The sequence below is a fragment of the Neoarius graeffei genome, chromosome 15 (assembly GCF_027579695.1).
Source record: "Neoarius graeffei isolate fNeoGra1 chromosome 15, fNeoGra1.pri, whole genome shotgun sequence".
Taxonomy (NCBI): Eukaryota; Metazoa; Chordata; class Actinopteri; order Siluriformes; family Ariidae; genus Neoarius; species Neoarius graeffei.
This window is the reverse complement of record NC_083583.1, coordinates 8,974,816-8,998,659: the sequence shown is the minus strand read 5'-3', so window position 1 is coordinate 8,998,659 and position 23,844 is coordinate 8,974,816. Positions and strand designations below refer to the sequence as shown.

Here is a 23,844-nt window from a genome sequence, read left to right as displayed (position 1 = left end):
AAAAACAATTTAATAAAAATAAAATAATTGCTGAATAGAGATTGTGACTAAAGTCACAGTAATTTGCACCAGTAATCTGGTCACTGGGTCCTATAGATCTGGAACGGGAAAAGTTGTGCCCTGTTGCCCGGGGGGGGGGTAATAAAACATGAAAATCAGATCACCACCAAAAGTCATAGCAACGTAATTCAGCCCAGAGGTATTCTCCATGTGAAATTTGGTGATCATTGGTTGAAAACTGAGGGAGAAATAGTCCTAAAAACGCTAGGAGAATAATAAGAATAAAGATCCTGGGCAAATAATAATAAAGTAGAAAGATCCTGGGCGAATAAGAAGAAAGTAGAAAGATCCTGGGCAAATAAGAAGAAGAAGAAGAGGAAGAAGAAGAAAGTAGAAAGATTCTGGGCAAATAAGAAGAAAGATCCGGGGCAAATAATAATAAGAAGAAAGATCCTGGGTGAATAATAATAATAAGAAGAAGAAAGATCCTGGGTGAATAATAATAATAATAAGAAGAAGAAGAAGAAAGTAGAAAGATTCTGGGCAAATAATAATAAGAAGAAGGAGGAGAAGAAGAAAGTAGAAAGATTCTGGGCGAATAAGAAGAAAGATCCTGGGCAAATAATAATAAGAAGAAAGATCCTGGGTGAATAATAATAATAAGAAGAAGAAGCAGAAGAAAGTAGAAAGATTCCGGGCAAATAATAATAATAAAAAGAAGAAGAAAGATCCTGGGCGAATAAGAAGAAGAAAGTAGAAAGATCCTGGGCAAATAAGAAGAAGGAGGAGGAGAAGAAGAAAGTAGAAAGATCCTGGGCAAATAAGAAGAAGGAGGAGGAGAAGAAGAAAGTAGAAAGATCCTGGGCAAATAAGAAGAAGGAGGAGGAGAAGAAGAAAGTAGAAAGATCCTGGGCAAATAAGAAGAAGGAGGAGGAGAAGAAGAAAGTAGAAAGATCCTGGGCGAATAAGAAGAAGGAGGAGGAGAAGAAGAAAGTAGAAAGATCCTGGGCGAATAAGAAGAAGAAAGTAGAAAGATCCTGGGCAAATAAGAAGGAGGAGGAGAAGAAGAAAGTAGAAAGATCCTGGGCAAATAAGAAGGAGGAGGAGAAGAAGAAAGTAGAAAGATCCTGGGCGAATAAGAAGAAGAAAGTAGAAAGATCCTGGGCGAATAAGAAGAAGGAGGAGGAGAAGAAGAAAGTAGAAAGATCCTGGGCGAATAAGAAGAAGAAAGTAGAAAGATCCTGGGCGAATAAGAAGAAGGAGGAGGAGAAGAAGAAAGTAGAAAGATCCTGGGCGAATAAGAAGAAGGAGGAGGAGAAGAAGAAAGTAGAAAGATCCTGGGCGAATAAGAAGAAGAAAGTAGAAAGATCCTGGGCAAATAAGAAGGAGGAGGAGAAGAAGAAAGTAGAAAGATCCTGGGCGAATAAGAAGAAGGAGGAGGAGAAGAAGAAAGTAGAAAGATCCTGGGCGAATAAGAAGAAGAAAGTAGAAAGATCCTGGGCAAATAAGAAGGAGGAGGAGAAGAAGAAAGTAGAAAGATCCTGGGCGAATAAGAAGAAGAAAGTAGAAAGATCCTGGGCAAATAAGAAGAAGGAGGAGGAGAAGAAGAAAGTAGAAAGATCCTGGGCAAATAAGAAGAAGAAAGTAGAAAGATCCTGGGCGAATAAGAAGAAGGAGGAGGAGGAGAAGAAAGTAGAAAGATCCTGGGCGAATAAGAAGAAGAAAGTAGAAAGATCCTGGGCGAATAAGAAGGAGGAGGAGGAGAAGAAGAAAGTAGAAAGATCCTGGGTGAATAATAATAATAAAAAGAAGAAGAAAGATCCTGGGCGAATAAGAAGAAGAAAGTAGAAAGATCCTGGGCGAATAAGAAGAAGGAGGAGGAGGAGAAGAAAGTAGAAAGATCCTGGGCGAATAAGAAGAAGAAAGTAGAAAGATCCTGGGCAAATAAGAAGAAGGAGGAGGAGAAGAAGAAAGTAGAAAGATCCTGGGCGAATAAGAAGAAGAAAGTAGAAAGATCCTGGGCAAATAAGAAGAAGGAGGAGGAGAAGAAGAAAGTAGAAAGATCCTGGGTGAATAATAATAATAATAATAATAATAATAATAATAATAATAATAATAAGAGGAAGAAAGTAGAAAGATCCTGGGCGAATAATAATAATAATAATAAGAAGAAGAAAGTAGAAAGATCCTGGGCGAATAATAATAATAATAAGGAGAAGAAGAAGAAAGTAGAAAGATCCTGGGCGAATAATAATAATAATAATAAGGAGAAGAAGAAGAAAGTAGAAAGATCCTGGGCGAATAAGAAGGAGGAGGAGAAGAAGAAAGTAGAAAGATCCTGGGCGAATAATAATAATAAAAAGAAGAAGAAAGATCCTGGGCGAATAAGAAGAAGAAAGTAGAAAGATCCTGGGCGAATAATAATAATAAAAAGAAGAAGAAAGATCCTGGGCGAATAAGAAGAAGAAAGTAGAAAGATCCTGGGCAAATAAGAAGGAGGAGGAGAAGAAGAAAGTAGAAAGATCCTGGGCAAATAAGAAGAAGGAGGAGGAGAAGAAGAAAGTAGAAAGATCCTGGGCAAATAAGAAGAAGAAAGTAGAAAGATCCTGGGCGAATAAGAAGAAGGAGGAGGAGAAGAAGAAAGTAGAAAGATCCTGGGCGAATAAGAAGAAGAAAGTAGAAAGATCCTGGGCAAATAAGAAGGAGGAGGAGAAGAAGAAAGTAGAAAGATCCTGGGCAAATAAGAAGAAGGAGGAGGAGAAGAAGAAAGTAGAAAGATCCTGGGCAAATAAGAAGAAGAAAGTAGAAAGATCCTGGGCGAATAAGAAGAAGGAGGAGGAGAAGAAGAAAGTAGAAAGATCCTGGGCGAATAAGAAGAAGAAAGTAGAAAGATCCTGGGCGAATAAGAAGGAGGAGGAGGAGAAGAAGAAAGTAGAAAGATCCTGGGTGAATAATAATAATAAAAAGAAGAAGAAAGATCCTGGGCGAATAAGAAGAAGAAAGTAGAAAGATCCTGGGCAAATAAGAAGAAGGAGGAGGAGAAGAAGAAAGTAGAAAGATCCTGGGTGAATAATAATAATAATAATAATAATAATAATAATAATAATAATAAGAGGAAGAAAGTAGAAAGATCCTGGGCGAATAATAATAATAATAATAAGAAGAAGAAGAAAGTAGAAAGATCCTGGGCGAATAATAATAATAATAAGGAGAAGAAGAAAGTAGAAAGATCCTGGGCGAATAATAATAATAATAATAATAAGGAGAAGAAGAAGAAAGTAGAAAGATCCTGGGCGAATAAGAAGGAGGAGGAGAAGAAGAAAGTAGAAAGATCCTGGGCGAATAATAATAATAAAAAGAAGAAGAAAGATCCTGGGCGAATAAGAAGAAGAAAGTAGAAAGATCCTGGGCGAATAAGAAGAAGAAAGTAGAAAGATCCTGGGCAAATAAGAAGGAGGAGGAGAAGAAGAAAGTAGAAAGATCCTGGGCAAATAAGAAGAAGAAAGTAGAAAGATCCTGGGCGAATAAGAAGAAGGAGGAGGAGAAGAAGAAAGTAGAAAGATCCTGGGCGAATAAGAAGAAGAAAGTAGAAAGATCCTGGGCGAATAAGAAGGAGGAGGAGGAGAAGAAGAAAGTAGAAAGATCCTGGGTGAATAATAATAATAAAAAGAAGAAGAAAGATCCTGGGCGAATAAGAAGAAGAAAGTAGAAAGATCCTGGGCAAATAAGAAGAAGGAGGAGGAGAAGAAGAAAGTAGAAAGATCCTGGGCGAATAAGAAGAAGAAAGTAGAAAGATCCTGGGCGAATAAGAAGGAGGAGGAGGAGAAGAAGAAAGTAGAAAGATCCTGGGTGAATAATAATAATAAAAAGAAGAAGAAAGATCCTGGGCGAATAAGAAGAAGAAAGTAGAAAGATCCTGGGCAAATAAGAAGAAGGAGGAGGAGAAGAAGAAAGTAGAAAGATCCTGGGTGAATAATAATAATAATAATAATAATAATAATAATAATAATAATAATAAGAGGAAGAAAGTAGAAAGATCCTGGGCGAATAATAATAATAATAATAATAAGAAGAAGAAAGTAGAAAGATCCTGGGCGAATAATAATAATAATAAGGAGAAGAAGAAGAAAGTAGAAAGATCCTGGGCGAATAATAATAATAATAAGGAGAAGAAGAAGAAAGTAGAAAGATCCTGGGCGAATAAGAAGGAGGAGGAGAAGAAGAAAGTAGAAAGATCCTGGGCGAATAATAATAATAAAAAGAAGAAGAAAGATCCTGGGCGAATAAGAAGAAGAAAGTAGAAAGATCCTGGGCAAATAAGAAGAAGGAGGAGGAGAAGAAGAAAGTAGAAAGATCCTGGGTGAATAATAATAATAATAATAATAATAATAATAATAATAAGAGGAAGAAAGTAGAAAGATCCTGGGCGAATAATAATAATAGTAATAAGAAGAAGAAGAAAGTAGAAAGATCCTGGGCGAATAATAATAATAATAATAATAAGGAGAAGAAGAAGAAAGTAGAAAGATCCTGGGCGAATAAGAAGGAGGAGGAGAAGAAGAAAGTAGAAAGATCCTGGGCGAATAATAATAATAAAAAGAAGAAGAAAGATCCTGGGCGAATAAGAAGAAGAAAGTAGAAAGATCCTGGGCGAATAAGAAGAAGAAAGTAGAAAGATCCTGGGCAAATAAGAAGGAGGAGGAGAAGAAGAAAGTAGAAAGATCCTGGGCAAATAAGAAGAAGAAAGTAGAAAGATCCTGGGCGAATAAGAAGAAGGAGGAGGAGAAGAAGAAAGTAGAAAGATCCTGGGCGAATAAGAAGAAGAAAGTAGAAAGATCCTGGGCGAATAAGAAGGAGGAGGAGGAGAAGAAGAAAGTAGAAAGATCCTGGGTGAATAATAATAATAAAAAGAAGAAGAAAGATCCTGGGCGAATAAGAAGAAGAAAGTAGAAAGATCCTGGGCAAATAAGAAGAAGGAGGAGGAGAAGAAGAAAGTAGAAAGATCCTGGGCGAATAAGAAGAAGAAAGTAGAAAGATCCTGGGCGAATAAGAAGGAGGAGGAGGAGAAGAAGAAAGTAGAAAGATCCTGGGTGAATAATAATAATAAAAAGAAGAAGAAAGATCCTGGGCGAATAAGAAGAAGAAAGTAGAAAGATCCTGGGCAAATAAGAAGAAGGAGGAGGAGAAGAAGAAAGTAGAAAGATCCTGGGTGAATAATAATAATAATAATAATAATAATAATAATAATAATAAGAGGAAGAAAGTAGAAAGATCCTGGGCGAATAATAATAATAATAATAATAAGAAGAAGAAAGTAGAAAGATCCTGGGCGAATAATAATAATAATAAGGAGAAGAAGAAGAAAGTAGAAAGATCCTGGGCGAATAAGAAGGAGGAGGAGAAGAAGAAAGTAGAAAGATCCTGGGCGAATAATAATAATAAAAAGAAGAAGAAAGATCCTGGGCGAATAAGAAGAAGAAAGTAGAAAGATCCTGGGCAAATAAGAAGAAGGAGGAGGAGAAGAAGAAAGTAGAAAGATCCTGGGTGAATAATAATAATAATAATAATAATAATAATAATAATAATAATAATAAGAGGAAGAAAGTAGAAAGATCCTGGGCGAATAATAATAATAGTAATAAGAAGAAGAAGAAAGTAGAAAGATCCTGGGCGAATAATAATAATAATAATAAGGAGAAGAAGAAGAAAGTAGAAAGATCCTGGGCGAATAAGAAGGAGGAGGAGGAGAAGAAGAAGGAGGAGGAGAAGAAGAAAGTAGAAAGATCCTGGGCGAATAATAATAAGTAGAAAGATCCTGGGTGAATAATAAGAATAAGGAGAACAAGAAGAAAGTAGAAAGATCCTGGGCGAAAGTAACAATTTGCACTACCGCTGCTAGTGTGAACAATAATAATAATAATAATAATAATAATAAATACTAGCATGTAAAATAAGACCAGAGATAATCTTAATCTCCACTACCTTACTGTGACACAGTTCATGAGATAAAGTCACCTTTCATGCAGCTAAATCACAATGCAGCTTTCGTGATGCATCAATACCATTTCCCCCCCAAACGGAGTGCTTCAGAGGTTCCCAAACACTCCAGGCCAGTGGACGTCATGAATTTTCTGCAGCCTCAAACCTTAACCACCTGACACGGTTTTAAATTCCAGATTTATGATACAGGACTACTGTAACCTTTTCCCTGGGCGCTGTAGTATAGCTGCCCACTGCTCTGGGGGGGTGTGCGCGTGTTCACTGCTTCAGACGGGTTAAACACAGAAGATGAATTTCACCATACTTGAGTGTGCAGAATAGGAAAAGTGGTTAATATTATTACACGATAACGGTTTACAACAGTATATAAGTATTGCACATTGTCAAGACAACATGTCACATCAGAGCTCACGTGAAGCTCCAGTGACAAAACTTTTCTGCTGCACACGCACAGAATCATTTCTTTGTCGGCGGGGAAAGAGAGAAGACGAGGCCAATCCAGTGCTACTGCTAGGATTAAGCACGAAATAAATAATCTGAAGACGCGCTGAACACCCGAAAGGCTACCAAAACTTCATTAAATATTCTTCATGCATATTTACAAGAGAAAAACATACCAACAGATATCGAAAAACTGGAAGAGACACACGTCGGAGATGTAAAACTTCCGTGCTAGCGAGTGACTGTGACAGTTTTAAACAAACATGGCTGCCAGGTTTGCTTCATTAAAAGTGGAAGATTTTGAGAGAATTTTGGCTGCCAGGTCGCTCCGTTGTGTGTCGTTGTTGATTTTGAAAGTAACTCAGTAAAATCACACAGGGAAATGAATATTTAAGTCTGAGGTGGGGTTTACATTAGACCGTATCAGCGGATCATCAGATTAACGTTTTTAAAAACGATTAGCGTGCACACAGCAACGCCAATACACGATTCGCGTGCACACAGCAACGCCAATACACGGATACGCTAATCACATGACTAATTAGACGGCACGCAAGTTGAAATGTGTAAATGTGTAATGTGTAAATTTCTCCTCAGCAGCTCGGCTCCGCAGGCATCCTGCGCTCCAAATCACTCCGCCCTGAACAGCGAGTGCCCTCTGGAGGGTGCGCACTCCGGCCCTGCGCAGCTCACAGAGCGCGCAAGTGAAGCGCACGAGCAGTGATTCGGGACTGAGCCGCTGTGCGCAAGTCACTTACCACTTGCAAGTGGAAGGATGGCAAGCCTAAAGACAATCATAACTACACAATGGGCAGTATTTGCATCAGTATTTGCAGTATTTTCATACTTTTATACTCTTTAATGAAAGGTGATACAAGGCGGAAGTCCGCGCTGTTTTTCAGCAGTCGCGTCATATGACCAACGCCAGCGAATCAGGAAGGTGGATGTCAGTGACGTTGTCCAATGACGACGTCAGCTAGAGCTCAGCACAGCGTATCCGCGTATTCTCAATGTTTACACAGCACCGGACCAGACATGAACTGGGTTGAATACGTGGACGCTAGGGTTGGGCGGTATCCAAATTTTGATACCTTTAAACCGTCTCTGTGTTTTCCCGGGGTATACGGTATTACCGAGAAAAAAATAATATTTTGTTTCGGCCTACTGTGTAACGTGCGCCTATGCCTCAAATGTACTATTTAAAAGCAGCATAGCGAATTGTGTGCATTGTGGTATGGATTAAGCAGCAAAGCAAATTTTGTGCATTGATGAATGGATTAAGAGATATTTCAAAGCATCACGCAACTCTTCCTTCATCTTGAAAATAGCATTCAACTGTCGTTTACACATGTCTGCGTTGAAACGCCATTTGCAGCACTATTTCACCTACTCCATCAAAAAAAAGTACACGATGAGCAGGATCATACCCTTTCAAGCATGGGAAATAAAAAAAAGAAAAAGAATCAACCAACACCCCGTTTAGACTGCGCGATAAGCCATATTCTTCAGCGCAAATGAGGCGAACCTAATTCAAATGCGCGGTAGCTGCACAAGGCAAAATCATATGGGCCCACGTCATGCCATGGCGGGGAAATTAATAATCAAATGGCCTTACCTTGCTTAAAACGTTGTCTCGATCACATAACTCCTTACAATTATTCCACTTAAATCCATACGGTTTAACACACCCAACAAAGATAGCAAGCGCATTGCTAATTCCCACCAGAAACCTAACAGTTTACGCTACGATGTTTTCTTCCGTTTCTTCAGTAGATGACATTTCAAACGTTTATTACCCACATCCCAAATGTCATACGTTATATTATTTTACCTTGTTGTTACTCATGTAACCTACTCAAAACACAACTCATTGGAGAGATCTCGTGGAAGTGGAGTACCCCAGGCTATGGTGTGCCTTAGGGGACATATTAGATTTTTCGTTTGGTTTGAAACCAAAATACTGCCACACTGCCGATGTTGTATTTTTTTTTGCCACTAACTCGTTATCTTGACTTGCCATCTTTCAACCGTGGTCTCAGTCTCTTTTTTTTTTTTTTAGATAGGACAGTATAGAGAGACAGGAAATGAGCGGGGGAGAGAGAGACGGGATCGGGAAATAACCTCGGGTCGGAATCGAACCCGGGTCCCCGGATTTATGGTACGGTGCCTTAGCCATCTGAGCCATGACACCCCCGGTCTCAGTCTCTTGCGAAGCTTTCTGTCAGACTCCAAAATGTCACGCAGGGTTGCCATGGTAACGACATAAACAACCCTGCACGCGATGAGAACTTCTTTAGGAAATTGATAGAATTAGTGAAAATACGATCACACAGTTATTCGGGATGATCTTCAATTTATTATTTTATATTATGACCTCATGTACTCCATATTTATTTAGATATTATATTTTTTTTTTAAATGACGGTAATGAGACCGATACCGTTGGTACTTTTGGATACCTCGGGATACCTTCTTACCGTAATACCACCCAACCCTAGTGGACGCTGGCGGATTCCCGTTTCCCGGCGTTTTAATGTGAACGGACAGTGCATCCGCGAAGAAAACGAGACAGATACGGTCTAATGTAAACTTGGCCTGAGTGAAAAATGCTGTGAGCGTGCAGAGTGGAAGAAGAGTCTTGGGACAGAAATCTTAGGGTGTATTCAGACCAGGATAGTTCGATAGTTCACTTGCTTTGGTCCGAACCAAATGTTTTTTTGTTTTTTTTCATTTTGGTGCGGTTCGCTTTCACACTGTACATTTTAGTAAGCGGACCAAAATCTGTCAACAAAGCCACGTGCCCTGAGGTCGTTCAGCTATTGGTCAGAGACGACACGCGCACAAAGCGTTAAGTTCAAAAGTAGTCATGGAGGCTTTCCGTGCTGTTATTCTTTTTAATGTCATCAAAGCTATATGTTTTTTCCAGTTTTTACTGTTTTCACAATTGTGCGATTACTATGCTGTTGTACAAGTAATTTATCAACGACGACGACAAAGGGCAAGGCGGCTACGGAGGATAGCGCTGATGAGCGCACATCATGTTGTGACAGTTCTGGCTCTTCACGCAATAGATGAATTTCTTTTTTGCATCGCTAGTACCGCCACTTTTTGAAAGAATGTCCCTGATTTTAATGTAGGTCTGATGGAGTTTCTTCACTTTTAGCCGACATTGTTCTGGGGAGCGCGTGAACCCCTTCTCCTTCATTTTCTCACTGAATACAGCAAACACGTCGCCATTTTTGTGTGTTCTCTCCAAAAGCTCAGATATGTGGACATCTGCCCATATATCCACAAGGGGACGCGTTTCTTCCTCGGCCCACGTTTGCCCCCTACTCATTTTTTGTACTCTGTAGTCTAGCCTACCACTGGTCTGAATGACTGAACGACTGTTGTAAGGTTCCCTTGACAACCGAAACAGTGTTTGCACTTTGCGGTGGAGTGTCAAGACTCTGTTTCCCATAATGCTCGACAAACGATGGAAGCTCCCGAGGTACAAAAAAGCAAAACTGTCGGATTAGGTCCGGTCTGCTTTCACACCTCCAAAAGATCCGCACCAGGGTTCCTTTGGTCCGGACCGAGTCCGACCTTGCAGCTCGGTCTCGGTCCGCTTGTTTGGTCCGGACCAGAGTTCAGTGGTTTGTATTCAGACCAACCCAAAAGGTCCGGACCAAGGGAAATTTGGTTCGTTTGGTCCGGACCAAACAACGTAGGTGTGAATACGCCATTAGTTTCTCGGTCACTGGTCTGTGCTACTGATGAACCCTACACCGGCTGTGGGTGACTTCACTGCCGCGATAAGAGTGCCAACTTGCGGGTAAGCTAGCGTTGGCCTTCGAAAATGCTGATATGTAGAGTATGTATTATTAGTAATAATCATAAAAATCATAATAATAATAATAATGGCTGGCATTTTTCGTGGTACATCAGATATATTCCATTCAGCTACTCGTCTTCAACTCGTTCAGTATCATGCGAGCTGAATGGAATATATCTGATACACCACTCAACGCCAGCCAATATTATTTAAATATGTCCGTCAAATCCACTATGCATTTCATATGAAAAATGTGAATTTTTCAACACGAGAAGATCAACTTGACATCTTCAAGCCAACACATGATTGTCTTTTTATTATATCGACACATTCACAAACAAAAAAAAGTGTCTAAATTTATCAAAACAACTCGCTCATCGATTTCCTCACGAGTGACATATGTGACCCCTCACCGAATCCAGGGACGCATGTCGGCCGAAACGAATCAGAGATAATCGCAAAAGAAGCAATTTTTTTTCGAAATTTGTGATTTTCGTTTTTTTCCATCATGTGCAAGTTGAGATCTTGAAGAATGTAATCAGTATTTCAGATAATAGACTGTTTTGTTGGAAAAGCATACATTTTTTGTTGCAAATTGTCTCGTTTTTGTCAGGACTGTAGCCTGCTGGGGGGTGTGGGTAAATTACCATATGGGCCATTCACATGATGATTTAAGTCTTTTTTGTTTTTTTCGCGAATCAGCTGTATGATACGAGCTGAGCTCGTGGCTACTTAAGCTGCATACAGGCGTGTGATTTCACTATGGAATGAGCAAGCTAAACAGAGCGCAGAGGAGCTGAAACACCGCGAAGCAAACAGACGCACTGTATTTACATCGGAGATAACCATTTCTAGCAAAAAAACGCAACCTCGTTTTCCAGATTGAATGGAATACTTGAATGATCGGATGATACACGGACCGTTCTAGGACTACATTCCATCGGAGGCATTGGTGTGTGCAAGGCGACGTTTCTCTTTCTGATGGGGTGAGTTTATTAATTTAAGGCTGTGTGGTTATTTTTGCATGTAACGGAGAGTGTTGTGGTTTGGTTAAGCCTAGGTCACAACCGGACGTACGATTTTTTGGCCGTGCGATTTTTGGCGTTTCCCAAATCGCTGTGTTTTTTTTTTGTTCATGGAGAAAGACGCACGTTGGCCGTAAGTTTGTCTTGCAACCTAAAAAAAACGTAAGCGCCCGTAGAGTTTGTTTGACATGACAAAGAACCTCTGCGGCCGGTCTGCGGCTCGAAAAATAGCACGTGTCTCGCGCGTTTCTTGCGTTTTTTGCATGTAGACTGGCCGTAGGAGCACGTACTGTACGGCCGGTTGTGACCGAGGCTTTACATGAAACTAGTGTTGTGTTAGTTGTCATCATCGTGCTATCTTTCTTTCTTACGGTGTGAGTAATTTTTCAACCACAAAACGTTAAAGTATACTTTAGGACTTATTTTTGTACTTCATAATTGTGTTGGGCATACTTTGCATGGAAGGAAAATTGATGTGGTGATCTTTGTTTACATGAAAGTAGCATCGTGCTAGCTCGTAGGGGGTAGAGCTTTCCTTAATGTCATGCAAATGGGCACCATTACGTGCCCGCCCTGCACCCAGAGTAGCTGAGATGGAAAACTTTGAGGGCGATTTTCTCCCTTTTCTGTTTTAAGAAGTATACACTTTCAAAAGGCCACACATTCTTCAAATATTGTCAGATCTCCACATGGAAGGCATCATTGGAAAGCTTAGAAACTGTACTTTCTGAATCTGTCAATAACTCAATGCCCCCGGGCCGACATGTCCCTGGATTCCGTTATCTGACACATATAGAGATTTGTGTGTCAGTTTTGGTTGTCCATGTCCTGGATGTAAAACACTCGTGTCTATATAATATAATAAATACCAAGACAGTACTGACACCGAAACTGGATAACCTATGTAGTATTATGTACTCAGTAGCATCATGGGGCTCCGTTTATTACCGGCTGCCGTGCGCTGCTAAAAACAAACTCCTCATGTGTAATACGTTACGGTGTTTAAACAGAGTGTGAGCACACTGAACTGAATATGCACAGCAGAATCAGAGTCAAAATGAGCGCAAGGTGTCAGACGTAAACTGGCAAGCGAAGAGGAAAGGAAGTACACATCCCAAACCAAAGTGTCTCTTGCTCGCTGTCTCTCGCACACACTATCTTGTCTCGCAAATATTTCTGTATTGTATGAGATTCACAGCACCTTGAGCTCTTTATTTCTATTCCTATAATACGCACTCCAATTCTGCTCTGAGCTGTGTGTTAAAGATACTGTTTAAACACCATTAGATGTTTTATCACGTTACGTATATCGTATGAGGATTCTGAATCTGTAGCTCCTCCTCTTAACGAAGAAGCCTTTATTTTATTTATCACATATACACTCAAGCACAGGCGGCACGGTGGTGTAGTGGTTAGCGCTGTCGCCTCACAGCAAGAAGGTCCTGGGTTCGAGCCCCGTGGCCGGCGAGAGCCTTTCTGTGTGGAGTTTGCATGTTCTCCCCGTGTCCGCGTGGGTTTCCTCCGGGTGCTCCGGTTTCCCCCACAGTCCAAAGACATGCAGGTTAGGTTAACTGGTGACTCTAAATTGACCGTAGGTGTGAGTGTGAATGGTTGTCTGTGTCTATGTGTCAGCCCTGTGATGACCTGGCGACTTGTCCAGGGTGTACCCCGCCTTTCGCCCGTAGTCAGCTGGGATAGGCTCCAGCTTGCCTGCGACCCTGTAGAAGGATAAAGCGGCTAGAGATGAATGAGACACTCAAGCACAGTGAAATTCCTCCTCTGCAGTAAGCAATGAACACTAGGGCTGTAACGATACACCCAATTCACGATTCGATTCGTATCGCGATTTTTGACCCACGGTTCGATACGCCCACGATTTTTTTAAAAATGTTTTTTTAAAGTAGTAAATTTGACTTATTAACATTTACTTACTTACATTAACTATTTAATAACAAATAATTCAGACCACTGCAGAGAATGAGTAATATGTATGCAAAAATGAACAAATGTATATCCAAAGATTGTTTTATTTCTCAAAATAATACTGTTGAGCCGGAAGCTGTTTTTTTCGGTTCTGAAAAAGTCATTTTTCCAAATCGTGTAAATCCGTTAAGATTTTTTTTGAAGGGGGGGGTGGCTCTCTCACTGTCTCACTCTCATAGGGCCAGTGATTTTCCGTGATCGCGGAAAACAGATGGAAATTACGGAATTTTTATGGTGAAACATTGCTCGCGTGTCAAAATGTAACTGCCGCAGAAGGCTTCCGCCCAAGCAGACATGCCTTCAGTGTTGCCAGATATTGCTAACGTTTTCCACCCCAAAATATATTCAAAACCAGCCAAAAAGCACCTAAACCCGCCCAATCTGGCAACACTGCATGCCTTTCCGGTCAAGTGATTGTGATTGGCTTGTGGCACACCTAGCCAGCCAATGAGCTGCTTGTTTACAGATTCGCTCCCCGCGTCGCAACCAGAATGGCGACCACTTAAAAGAAATGAATGCTCTGCCAGTGGAGAGTCTGGACGTTGCGTGACTCGCAGAAGATTGTCGCAGGTCGGCGAAAAAACGACTTACTAATAGATATAAAAAAATAAAAGTAATTTAAGTAAGTTTAAAATGTAATTTAAATAAAAAGTAAAGTATTCATAAATTGAAGTTTGGAAGCGCCTCTGTTTTTGGGCTGAGGAGAAGTTTGAAAGGGTGTACCGCGATTCTGCCTTCTTGTATCGCGATACGGATCGTGGCTCTGCGTATCGCGATTTCGATACGCATATCGTTACAGCCCTAATGAACACACACACACATACCCAGAGCAGCGGGCAGCTATACTACAGCACCCAGGGAGCAGTTGGGGGTTCGGTGCCTTGCTCAAGGGCACTTCAGCCACAATACAGAAGGAAGGGGACGTGCTGTTCATTCACTCAACTCCCCTCACATTTTTCCTGCCGGTCCCAGGAATCGAATCAGCAACCCTTTGGGCCCAAGGATGCTTCTCTGACCTTCTCTAACCTTCAGGCCCATATGGAATACAATCAGGTGAGCACTATTATTGACTCTAGTACCCACAACCGACGTATCCTTAATACAGATAACATCCAGATCAGTGCATAAGTTTGCATCCATCCTTGGTTTCTGGACAGAAGATAAAGTCTTACAGAATTAATCTCCAAATTCAAATTCAAGTCAGCTCAAGCTCTCAGCTTGCTTTAAGTTAAGCATCAACGGGATTGACAAAAACGGCTGAAAATAATATAAATAAATAATAATAAATTTTAAAAAAAAAACCTTAACAGACTTTTTGATATTGTTACAACACTCACACTAACACTGGGACAGAGCAGGCTATACTTCCTTAGGAGGCTGCGGTCCTTTAACATCTGCAGGAAACGCCTGTGGATGTTCTATCAGTCTGTGGTCACCAGTGTCCTGTTTTACACCGTGGTGTGCTGGGGGGGGGGGGGGGGGGGGGGGGGGGGGGGGGGCAGCACATCCAAGGAGGACACATCCAGGCTGGACAAACTGATCAGGCGGGCTGGCTCTGTGGTCGGCATGAAGCTGGACTCTCTGGTGACGGTGGCAGAGAAGAGGTCTATGGACAAACTATTGAACATCATGGACGATGCCAGTCACCCTCTGCACACCGCCATTAGCAACCAGAGGAGCCTGTTCAGTGACAGAATGCTCCTTCCCAAGTGCAGGACGAACAGACTCAAAAACTCCTTTGTCCCTCACGCCATCAGACTGTACAACTCCTCTCTGGGGGGAGAAGGGTAACATGAGGACAGAGGACGGGAAGGAGCAGTAGCCTAGCCCAGCCTTTCTCAACTGGGGTGCCGGGTGCTGTCTGGCTTCGTTAGGGGTGCCGTCAAAAAATTATATATTCTAACATTGAAATAAATAAAATGAATTAAAATTCCAAAAAACGATAGTTACACTAATGCAGACCATCGCTGCCTCATGCATGGCCCCCTTTCCCATGTCACAACGTCACTGCCGGGGTCAGCGTATGGTCAGCGTGACTGCGTATATTTTATATGGGGGTGCCTTGAGAATTTGCATACTTCTGAAGGGTGCCGTGACTGAAAAAAGGTTGAGAAACACTGGCCTAGCCTAACAATAAGCAATACTAAGCAATATTGGACAATGTGCAATATCTCTCCTGCTGGCCCCCTTTCCCCCATATCTTATTCTTTTTATATTTGTATATGTAAATACGGGCGGCACGGTGGTGTAGTGGTTAGTGCTGTCGCCTCACAGCAAGAAGGTCCAGGTTCGAGCCCCGTGGCCGGCGAGGGCCTTTCTGTGTGGAGTTTGCATGTTCTCCCCGTGTCCGCGTGGGTTTCCTCCGGGTGCTCCGGTTTCCCCCACAGTCCAAAGACATGCAGGTTAGGTTAACTGGTGACTCTAATGGCCCTTTTCCACTACCCTTTTTCAGCTCACTTCAGCTCGCTTCAGCCCGACACGGCTCGCGTTTCGACTACCAAAGAACAGCACGACTCAGCTCGCTTCAGCCCTGCTTAGCCCCTAAAACTCGCACCGTTTTGGAGTGGGGCTGAAGCGAGCCAAACCGAGCTGAGTGAGGCTGGGGGCGTGAGCAGACACTCCCCTGTGCACTGATTGGTGAGGAGGAGTGTCCTCACATGCCCACACACGCCCCGCGAGCACGCTGGGATCTGTAAACGCCGTAAACCCGGAAGAAGAAGAATTACGAATTACGAGAATTTCTGAAGCCTCATGCGCCTCGCCTCATCTATACGCTCTTGCCAGTATCTGTTGGCGTTGTCGGTGACAACAACCCACAGCACCAAGACCAGCAACACTAACGACTCCATGTCCTCCATGTTTATTGTTTACTATCCGGGTCGTGAGACTACCGCTTAAAAGCTCACTGATGTCACTGTTTGCGCTGCTTAACGACATCACGTGACGTCCACCCACTTTCGCTAACTCCACCCAATGTGTCCACCCACTTCCAGCCAGCACGGTTCAGCGCGGTTGTAGTCGAAATGCAACTCCAACAGCCCCACTCAGCTCGACTCAGCACAGCACGGCTCAGCCCTTCTCAGCCGCGTTTGTAGTGGAAAAGCGGCATAAGGTGGTGTTTACATTAGACCGTATCCGTCTCGTTTTCGTCGCGGATGCACTGTCCGTTCACATTAAAACGCCGGGAAACGACTCCACAGGCGGAACAACTTGAATCTGCCAGGGCCCACGTATTCAACCCAGTTCGTATCTGATCCGGTGCTGTGTAAACATTGAGATACGAGGAAACGCAGTGCTGAGCTCTAGCTGACGTCGTCATTGGACAACGTCACTGTGACATCCACCTTCCTGATTCGCTGGCGTTGTTCATGCCACGTTGGTCATGTGACGCGACTGCTGAAAAACGGCGCAGACTTCACTTCCTGCTATTGTTTCCGCCTTGTATCACCTTTTTGTTTTTCATTAAAGAGTATAAAAGTATGAATATAATGCTTTGCTTTGTCATTCTTAATGTTGTTCATGGTAAGATGCAAATACTGCCCATTGTGTAGTTATGATTGTCTTTAGGCTTGCCATCCTTCCACTTGCAAGTGGTGAGTGACTTGCGCATGCTGCCCGATATGCACTGGGATCACACACACAGCGGCTCAGTCCCGAATCACTGCTCGTGCGCTTCACTCGCGCGCTCTGTGAGCTGCGCAGGGCCGGAGTGCGCACCCTCCAGAGGGCACTCGCTGTTCAGGGCGGAGTGATTTGGAGCGCAGCCGCTGAGGAGGAAGCGATGAGCCGCACTGACACATTTCAACTTATTACGTGCCGTCTAGTCATGTGATTAGCGTATCCGTGTATTGGCGTTGCTGTGTGCACGAGAATCGTTTTAAAAACGTTAATCTGATGATCCGCTGATACGGTCTAATGTAAACACCACCTAAATTGACCGTAGGTGTGAATGGTTGTCTGTGTCTATGTGTCAGCCCTGTGATGACCCGGCGACTTGTCCAGGGTGTACCCCGCCTTTCGCCCGTAGTCAGCTGGGATAGGATCCAGCTTGCCTGCGACCCTGTAGAACAGGATAAAGCGGCTACAGATAATGAGATGAGAAGTATCTAGAAGGTTTTTCTCTATTTATCCTGTAACGATGCTGCTGGAATCTTAATTCCCCTGAGGGAACCCGCCCAAAGGGATCAATAAAGTTCTGTCTAATCTAAAACTAAAAGTGTCTCAGGATGGGGTGCATAAACTTTTGCACTCCCCTCTAGCAGCTTTGCTGATCCTCAGAGAAGCTAAAAAACTAACATTTCCAAAAAAAAAAGTCTCAGAAAGAAAAATATACATCTAAAACAGCATTTCTACAATATTAAAGCTTTTTAAAAAGAATTTCACTACATTTTATGTATCTACAGCTAATATAAGTCGGAGCTAATGCTACTGTTACTGATAACTATAATAACTTTAGCAAATTGCTAACTAATGCAGCTAATATTTATTATGAAGAACATTTATTGAGCGAAGATTTTAAAAATTCCACCATAAACAATAAATAGCTGAAATACACGGCTAATCAAAAGAACGAGTCCTGTTTTAGGCCAAATATCAAATAAGTCCATGTTCCATACAGAAGCGGACTATTATAGACTATTAATGTATAACATGTACACACTATCTAGTGCACTACATATTCCACACAGCTCTATTTGATACACAGCCGGGATTGGTTTAGCTTGCTAGCCTAGCCACAAGCGACAGTGAGTTAACAAAAATGCTTCATTATCACCAGGCAGAGTATATTTACCTGTTAAAATGATCTACAACACTCAGCAGGACCAAAGGATGAACAACAACTTTTTCTACTGCCAAATCCGGCATTTTGAGCACCTTAAAACAAAAATATTTATTTGCAAAAATGAAAGAAACACTTTCCTGAATAGCAGAGGAAAAGCTGCTGCTGCTTGCGGCAGATGAAGCTTGTATTTCCGCTTCCGGTTTGTTTTTTTTCTTCTTTGGTTAGAGGTGGCACGCAGAACTACGCCATCTTGCGTTGTGGAGTGTAGAAAGTTTATTAGGTGTAATGACACGATTGCGCCACTAGAGGACAGATTTATGTTAGATTACGCAACGAGACAACTCTACACTCTGCAGTATGGTCAAAAAGTTGTGACCTCTTCTTGTTCTTCTTATTATTATTCTGGCTGCTCCTGTTCGGCGTAGTTTTTTTTTTTTTTAAATTAAAAATACACTTTACACTGGGCAGCACGGTGGTGTAGTGGTTAGCGCTGTCGCCTCACAGCAAGAAGGTCCGGGTTCGAGCCCCGTGGCCGGCGAGGGCCTTTCTGTGCGGAGTTTGCATGTTCTCCCCGTGTCCGCGTGGGTTTCCTCCGGGTGCTCCGGTTTCCCCCACAGTCCAAAGACATGCAGGTTAGGTTAACTGGTGACTCTAAATTGAGCGTAGGTGTGAATGTGAGTGTGAATGGTTGTCTGTGTCTACGTGTCGGCCCTGTGATGACCTGGCGACTTGTCCAGGGTGTACCCCGCCTTTCGCCCGTAGTCAGCTGGGATAGGCTCCGGCTTGCCTGCGACCCTGTAGAACAGGATAAAGCAGCTACAGATAATGAGGTGAGATGAGATACACTTTACACGCCAGATGCCCTTCCTGACACAATCCTCCCCAATCTATCCAGGCTTGGGACCAGCACTAAGTATGCACTGGTTTGTACAACCCCAATAGCTGGCTATTTTTACCTAATCCACGTCTTTGAACTGTGGGAAGAAACTCGCACAGGCATGGACAGAACATCCAAACTCCACCCAGCCGTCGTCAGCTGTGAGGTTCTAACCAAGAACCTTCTTGCTATGAGGTACCAGTAACAGTGCTAACCACGACACCACCATGCTGCCCTTGTGCACACTTGACTATCACATTCATATAAGGGCCTGATCAGAGTTTCATGCTGTAGCTTTACAATTTCCCTTCACTGGATCTAAAGTACTCAAACCTGTTCCAGTATGACAATGCTCCATACATAAAGTGAGCACCATGAAGACATGATATACCAAGGCTGATGTGCAAGAACTCAAGTGTCCTGCACAGAACCCTGACCTCATCCCCCTGAACACCTTTGGGATGAACTGGAATACCAACTTACTGGCCTAGTGGTTAGCGTGTCCACCTCTCGACCTCTCGACGTTCTACTTGTGGTCAGGTCATGCCACAGACCATCATAAAAATGGTACCTACTGACATCTGGCAAGGCACACTGCAATACAGATGCGAGTAGGGAAGTCAAATTCTTGTGGTTACCAGAGGACCAGCCCTCCATTGTAACCCTAGCTGTTTCGGCGAGAGGCCGAGGGCTATGGAAAGAGATATCAGTGCCGCACCAATAGCCTCAAAGAACTGGTTAGTACTGGGACAGGAGGCTGCCTGGGAAGACCAGATCCTGGCGTGGAAGGGACTTTGACTTTTTGGAACACCAATTGCACCCCAGGCCTCCATCGCCCAACATCAATCAACCTTATTAATGCTCATGTAGTTGAATGGATACAAATCCCCACAGCTACATCCCAAAATCTCCCGGAAGAGTGATCTTATTCTAAATCTGGAATAGGACGTTCAAAAAACACATATGGATGTTGATGGTCAGGTGTCTAGCCATAAAGTGTATTAAAGCTGACAATCTATTATTTTCCCTTTTTTTTCACTGTATTGCCAAAGCAGCCTCAGGGTAACACACCTACTATATATAGTATATCGTACAAATATAGCACATATGGCATGAAAACAGAGTGGTATGGTAGTGCAGCGAGTAGCGTTCCAGACTCAATCTTGAGCTCAGGTTACTACCTGTGTGAGGTTTCCTTCCACCGCCCAAAAACATACTAGTTGATGGATTGACTATGATAAATTCACCCCTAGGGGCAGTGCAGGGATTAGCACTGTCACTTCAAGTAAATGTCTGTTTTTTTTTTATAACCCACCATGCCTACTTAAATCAAAAGGTGCAGGGTATTTGTTGGTACCTCAAATAGTGAAGGCTACAGCAGAGGGCAGATCCTTCTCTGACAAAGCCAAACAGTTATGGAACAGCTTTCCAATTAGTGTCTGGGACTCAGACACAGTCTAAGTGTTTAAGTCTAGGCTGAAAACATATTTGTTTGGTCAAGACTTTTGTTAACAGCTTTGATGCAAAGGAGCAGATCTGGAGGGTTCCCAGGCATAGGGTATTTCTGTAAACTGAGATGTTAGGATGCTATCCCCCCCCCTCACTGTCACACGTTCACTCAGGTTTGTTGATGGTGGAATGGCTGCTGCTTTATGTCCCAAGGCTCCCTCATGACTGTGTTACCTTCTGGCTCTACCTTTTAGTTATGCTGTTGTAGTTAGTCTTGCCAGAGTTGCTGCTTGAATTCAGCACACAATGTACACTGTTATTAACCATTATGTGACAATGAGCTCATCTGCCTGATCCATCCTGATGCCCTACTTCTAGCTTGAGCTCTCATCACTTCATTCCTGCTTAGGATGGCCCCATAATGATGGCATAAAGATACACTTAGAAGATGGCTTTGGACAATTAATACAATTACTATGATGGCTTAGGACTACAGTGACCATGATAACTTTAGGACTGTTATGAACAGCTTTGCATTCAAGTCTCGATCAGTAAACAACTGATAACTTCAACAAAATAGACTTCATGCTAAAACTATAATTCTTAATTTCCTAGTTACACAGTTATACAACCCCGATTCCAAAAAAGTTGGGACAAAGTACAAATTGTAAATAAAAACGGAATGCAATGATGTGGAAGTTTCAAAATTCCATATTTTATTCAGAATAGAACATAGATGACATATCAAATGTTTAAACTGAGAAAATGTATCATTTAAAGAGAAAAATTAGGTGATTTTAAATTTCATGACAACAACACATCTCAAAAAAGTTGGGACAAGGCCATGTTTACCACTGTGAGACATCCCCTTTTCTCTTTACAACAGTCTGTAAACGTCTGGGGACTGAGGAGACAAGTTGCTCAAGTTTAGGGATAGGAATGTTAACCCATTCTTGTCTAATGTAGGATTCTAGTTGCTCAACTGTCTTAGGTCTTTTTTGTCATATCTTCCGTTTTATGATGCGCCAAATGTTTTCTATGGGTGAAAGATCTGGACTGCAGGCTGGCCAGTTCAGTACCCAGACCCTTCTTCTACACAGCCATGATGCTGTAATTGATGCAGTATGTGGTTTGGCATGGTCATGTTGGAAAATGCAAGGTCTTCCCTGAAAGAGACGTCGTCTGGATGGGAGCATATGTTGCTCTAGAACCTGGATATACCTTTCAGCATTGATGGTGTCTTTCCAGATGTGTAAGCTGCCCATGCCACACGCACTAATGCAACCCCATACCATCAGAGATGCAGGCTTCTGAACTGAGCGCTGATAACAACTTGGGTCGTCCTTCTCCTCTTTAGTCCAAATGACACGGCATCCCTGATTTCCATAAAGAACTTCAAATTTTGATTCGTCTGACCACAGAACAGTTTTCCACTTTGCCACAGTCCATTTTAAATGAGCCTTGGCCCAGAGAAGATGTCTGCGCTTCTGGATCATGTTTAGATACAGCTTCTTCTTTGAACTATAGAGTTTTAGCTGGCAACGGCGGATGGCACGGTGAATTGTGTTCACAGATAACGTTCTCTGGAAATATTCCTGAGCCCATTTTGTGATTTCCAATACAGAAGCATGCCTGTATGTGATGCAGTGCTGTCTAAGGGCCCGAAGATCACGGGCACCCAGTATGGTTTTCCGGTCTTGACCCTTACGCACAGAGATTCTTCCAGATTCTCTGAATCTTTTGATGATATTATCCACTGTAGATGATGATATGTTCAAACTCTTTGCAATTTTACACTGTCGAACTCCTTTCTGATATTGCTCCACTATTTGTCGGCGCAGAATTAGGGGGATTGGTGATCCTCTTCCCATCTTTACTTCTGAGAGCCGCTGCCACTCTTTTTATACCCAGTAATGTTAATGACCTATTGCCAATTGACCTAATGAGTTGCAATTTGGTCCTCCAGCTGTTCCTTTTTTGTACCTTTAACTTTTCCAGCCTCTTATTGCCCCTGTCCCAACTTTTTTGAGATGTGTTGCTGTCATGAAATTTCAAATGAGCCAATATTTGGCATGAAATTTCAAAATGTCTCACTTTTGACATTTGATATGTTGTCTATGTTCTATTATGAATACAATATCAGTTTTTGAGATTTGTAAATTATTGCATTCCATTTTTATTTACAATTTGTACTTTGTCCCAACTTTTTTGGAATCAGGGTTGTACTTTGTGACTATATAGGACACACTTATCAAAGAGAGTTATTTATAAGCATGCTATCTGTTATCACCCAGATGAGGATGGGTTCCCTTTTGAGTCTGGTTCCTCTCAAGGTTTCTTCCCCATGTCTTCCTGCTACCGTCACCTCAGGCTTGATCATTAGGGAAAAATTCATGAGTTTGTACTTTTAAAATTTATATCTGAGTCTCCCACATCTCACCTCCAACAGACAGGACAAAAACATTAAAACATCCTTCTGCTTGTCAGATGTGGATCAGCTTAATAGCATGGAAACTACAGGACTAGATACATGTCCAAGACATTCCACTTGTAACTATATTCATCATGGACCCTCAGGATCAGTTTTCATCACTCATCATCATGTTTATCATCTTTCCTGTAACCACCTGTACATCAGAGAAACTGAGAGGAGACTGGCTGATCATTTTGTCAAGCACCGTACCATCAGAATGAAGGGAAATGTAATTATAACTTTAAAGACATCCCCATGGAATGAATGTCATGCTTTGATAACAGCTACTAACTAATCAAGCATTTCAGATATCTGCTGGTTTATCCACCTAATGCAGCCTCAGAACCACTTTGCTTGATGAAGGATGCTTGTCTGAGACGGCTTGTATCTTTGGAAATATCGTGTGCTACATTTAACCTTTACCACATCTGCAACCACAAATCAGAAAAAGTTGGGACGGGATGGAAAATGCAAATACAAAAGAAAGCAGTGACTTCTAAATTTACTTTGAGTTGTATTTCATTGCAGACAGAATGAACCCAAGAAGTTTCATGTTTTGTTGGACAACTTCATTTCATTTCTTATTATACATCCATTCCTGAGTTTCAGGCCTGCAACACGTTCCAAAAAAAAGTTGGGACGGGGCAATTTAGTGCTAATAATGAGGTAAAAAATAATAATAATAATAATAAAAATGTATTAATTATGATGTGATTTGGGGGCGGCATGGTGGTGTAGTGGTTAGCGCTGTCGCCTCACAGCAAGAAGGTCCGGGTTTGAGCCCCGTGGCCGGCGAGGGCCTTTCTGTGTGGAGTTTGCATGTTCTCCCCGTCTCCGCGTGGGTTTCCTCCGGGTGCTCCGGTTTCCCCCAAAGACATGCAGGTTAGGTTAACTGGTGACTCTAAATTGACCGTAGGTGTGAATGTGAGTGTGAATGGTTGTCTGTGTCTATGTGTCAGCCCTGTGATGACCTGGCGACTTGTCCAGGGTGTACCCCGC

The 23,844-nt window shown here is 42.3% G+C and overlaps 1 protein-coding gene across 1 annotated transcript in view; it reads right to left on the bottom strand.

The window, feature by feature from the left end:
* The window catches only part of psmd7 (proteasome 26S subunit, non-ATPase 7), a 34,396-nt gene extending 16,164 nt beyond the window's left edge, over nucleotides 1-18,232 (bottom strand). The window contains exon 1 of the mRNA XM_060940818.1: nucleotides 18,056-18,232. Coding sequence (XP_060796801.1) covers nucleotides 18,056-18,129 — 74 coding nt within the window. The 5' untranslated portion in view covers nucleotides 18,130-18,232. The remainder of the gene's footprint in view (nucleotides 1-18,055) is intronic.
* Between the last annotated feature and the right edge of the window lie 5,612 nt (nucleotides 18,233-23,844).